The 1,420-nt window shown below is 47.2% G+C and overlaps 1 protein-coding gene across 1 annotated transcript in view; it reads right to left on the bottom strand.

The window, feature by feature from the left end:
• The window catches only part of LOC108787934 (transient receptor potential cation channel subfamily V member 3-like), a 48,243-nt gene that overhangs the window by 34,681 nt on the left and 12,142 nt on the right, over nucleotides 1–1,420 (bottom strand). The window contains exons 4-5 of the mRNA XM_018557634.1: nucleotides 1,126–1,221; nucleotides 749–800 (exon numbers count right to left, since the gene is read on the bottom strand). Coding sequence (XP_018413136.1) covers nucleotides 749–800; nucleotides 1,126–1,221 — 148 coding nt within the window. The remainder of the gene's footprint in view (nucleotides 1–748; nucleotides 801–1,125; nucleotides 1,222–1,420) is intronic.

The raw sequence follows: 1,420 nt of genomic DNA, 5'->3' as shown, positions 1-1,420 counted from the left end.
CCCTCGGGCAGCCGCTTGTTTAAAATTTTAGTGCTGGTGTTCTGTCGAGAACGCCGACCCAGTATCTGCGCTTACGTACAGACGGGATTACTGGGGAAACCGCCATTTATTTACAAAGTATTTGTTTGTAATGGTTAATTGTTAGCGGTAATAATATGCCATCCATGAATGAAGGATGGAATATTAAGTCACAATTAACGATTTAAACGAAATACTTTGTGAATAAATCCCGGTTCTCCTCCATAATATTGGTCTGTGCGCAAGCGCATATGCTGAGGTCGGCAAATTCGACTACGTCGGCGTTCTCGACATAACACCGGTATCTGCGCTTAGTATCGGGGCATTTTCACGAGTATGAGTACTTGGGGAAAATGCCCAGTATTTGGCAGTGGTGTATCCCTACTTAAAAATATAATGCATTGCTGAGACTTGTAGTCCTTCATAGTTGGTGCTATTCTGCATTACTGTATAATCATCATACATCAATGCAGAATACCAGCAGCTATGCGGGACTACAAGTCCAAGCAATACATTATAATAAGTCAGCTATGCAGAATGCCACCAGCAGCCCCCTTCCCCCCACACTATAATGCATTGCTGGGACTTGTAATCCTACATAGTTGGAGCTATTCTGCATTGCTATATAATCATCATACAACAATGCCGAATACCACCAGCAATGCGTAAAAGTGAGCACTATATCACCAGCATCCCACACACAGACACACACCCCCCACACCAGACTTACCTTCCTTGTCCAGCAGGGCCCTCTTCCTTGTCTCCCCAGTCAGGGGGTGGGGCTAAGAGGAGAGGGTCCTCACACAGCAGAATGTGCTGCCCGGCAGTGCCTGCAGCACATTGTGCTGGTGACAGCCAGGGCTGGTGCTAGCCTATTTTGCGCCCTAGACAAGACCAGCTACCAAGATAAAAACATAAAAATTGCAAAGTTTGATTTTTAAAGTCAGATTTGTAGAATACACTAAACAATAAAACACAAAACATATACAACAATGCAGGATACCACCAGCTATAAAGGACAATAAGCAATGCAGAACAATACCATCAGCTATTGAGAACTACAAATCACAGCAATGGAGAATAATAGTATATGAATTTTCTACATACTTTGTGCTGTCGTTCTGTTCCTGGGGTGCCTGTCTGATGTCTCAGGCAGAGGGTCTCAGGAGGGGTGCAGAAAGTCTCATAAGGGGTGTGGAAGGCCTAAAGATGGGTGAAGACGGTCTCAGAATGGGAGCAGCGGGTCTCAGGGGGGTTTGCAGAGGGTTTCAGAAGAGGTGCAGAGAGTCTCGGGAAGGGCACAGAGGGTCTCAGGAGGAGTGCAGGCAAGGGCGGGTTCCCCACAAGTCCACCGAGGCCTGGCCTCGGGGCGGCAGGGAGCAGAGGGGCGGCAGCGGTTTGT

Source organism: Nanorana parkeri, unplaced genomic scaffold (assembly GCF_000935625.1).
Source record: "Nanorana parkeri isolate BGI_ZX_2015 unplaced genomic scaffold, ASM93562v1 scaffold293, whole genome shotgun sequence".
In the NCBI taxonomy this organism is placed as follows: domain Eukaryota; kingdom Metazoa; phylum Chordata; class Amphibia; order Anura; family Dicroglossidae; genus Nanorana; species Nanorana parkeri.
Note: the sequence above shows the minus strand (reverse complement) of the source record. Positions and strands in the feature narration are given on the sequence as shown.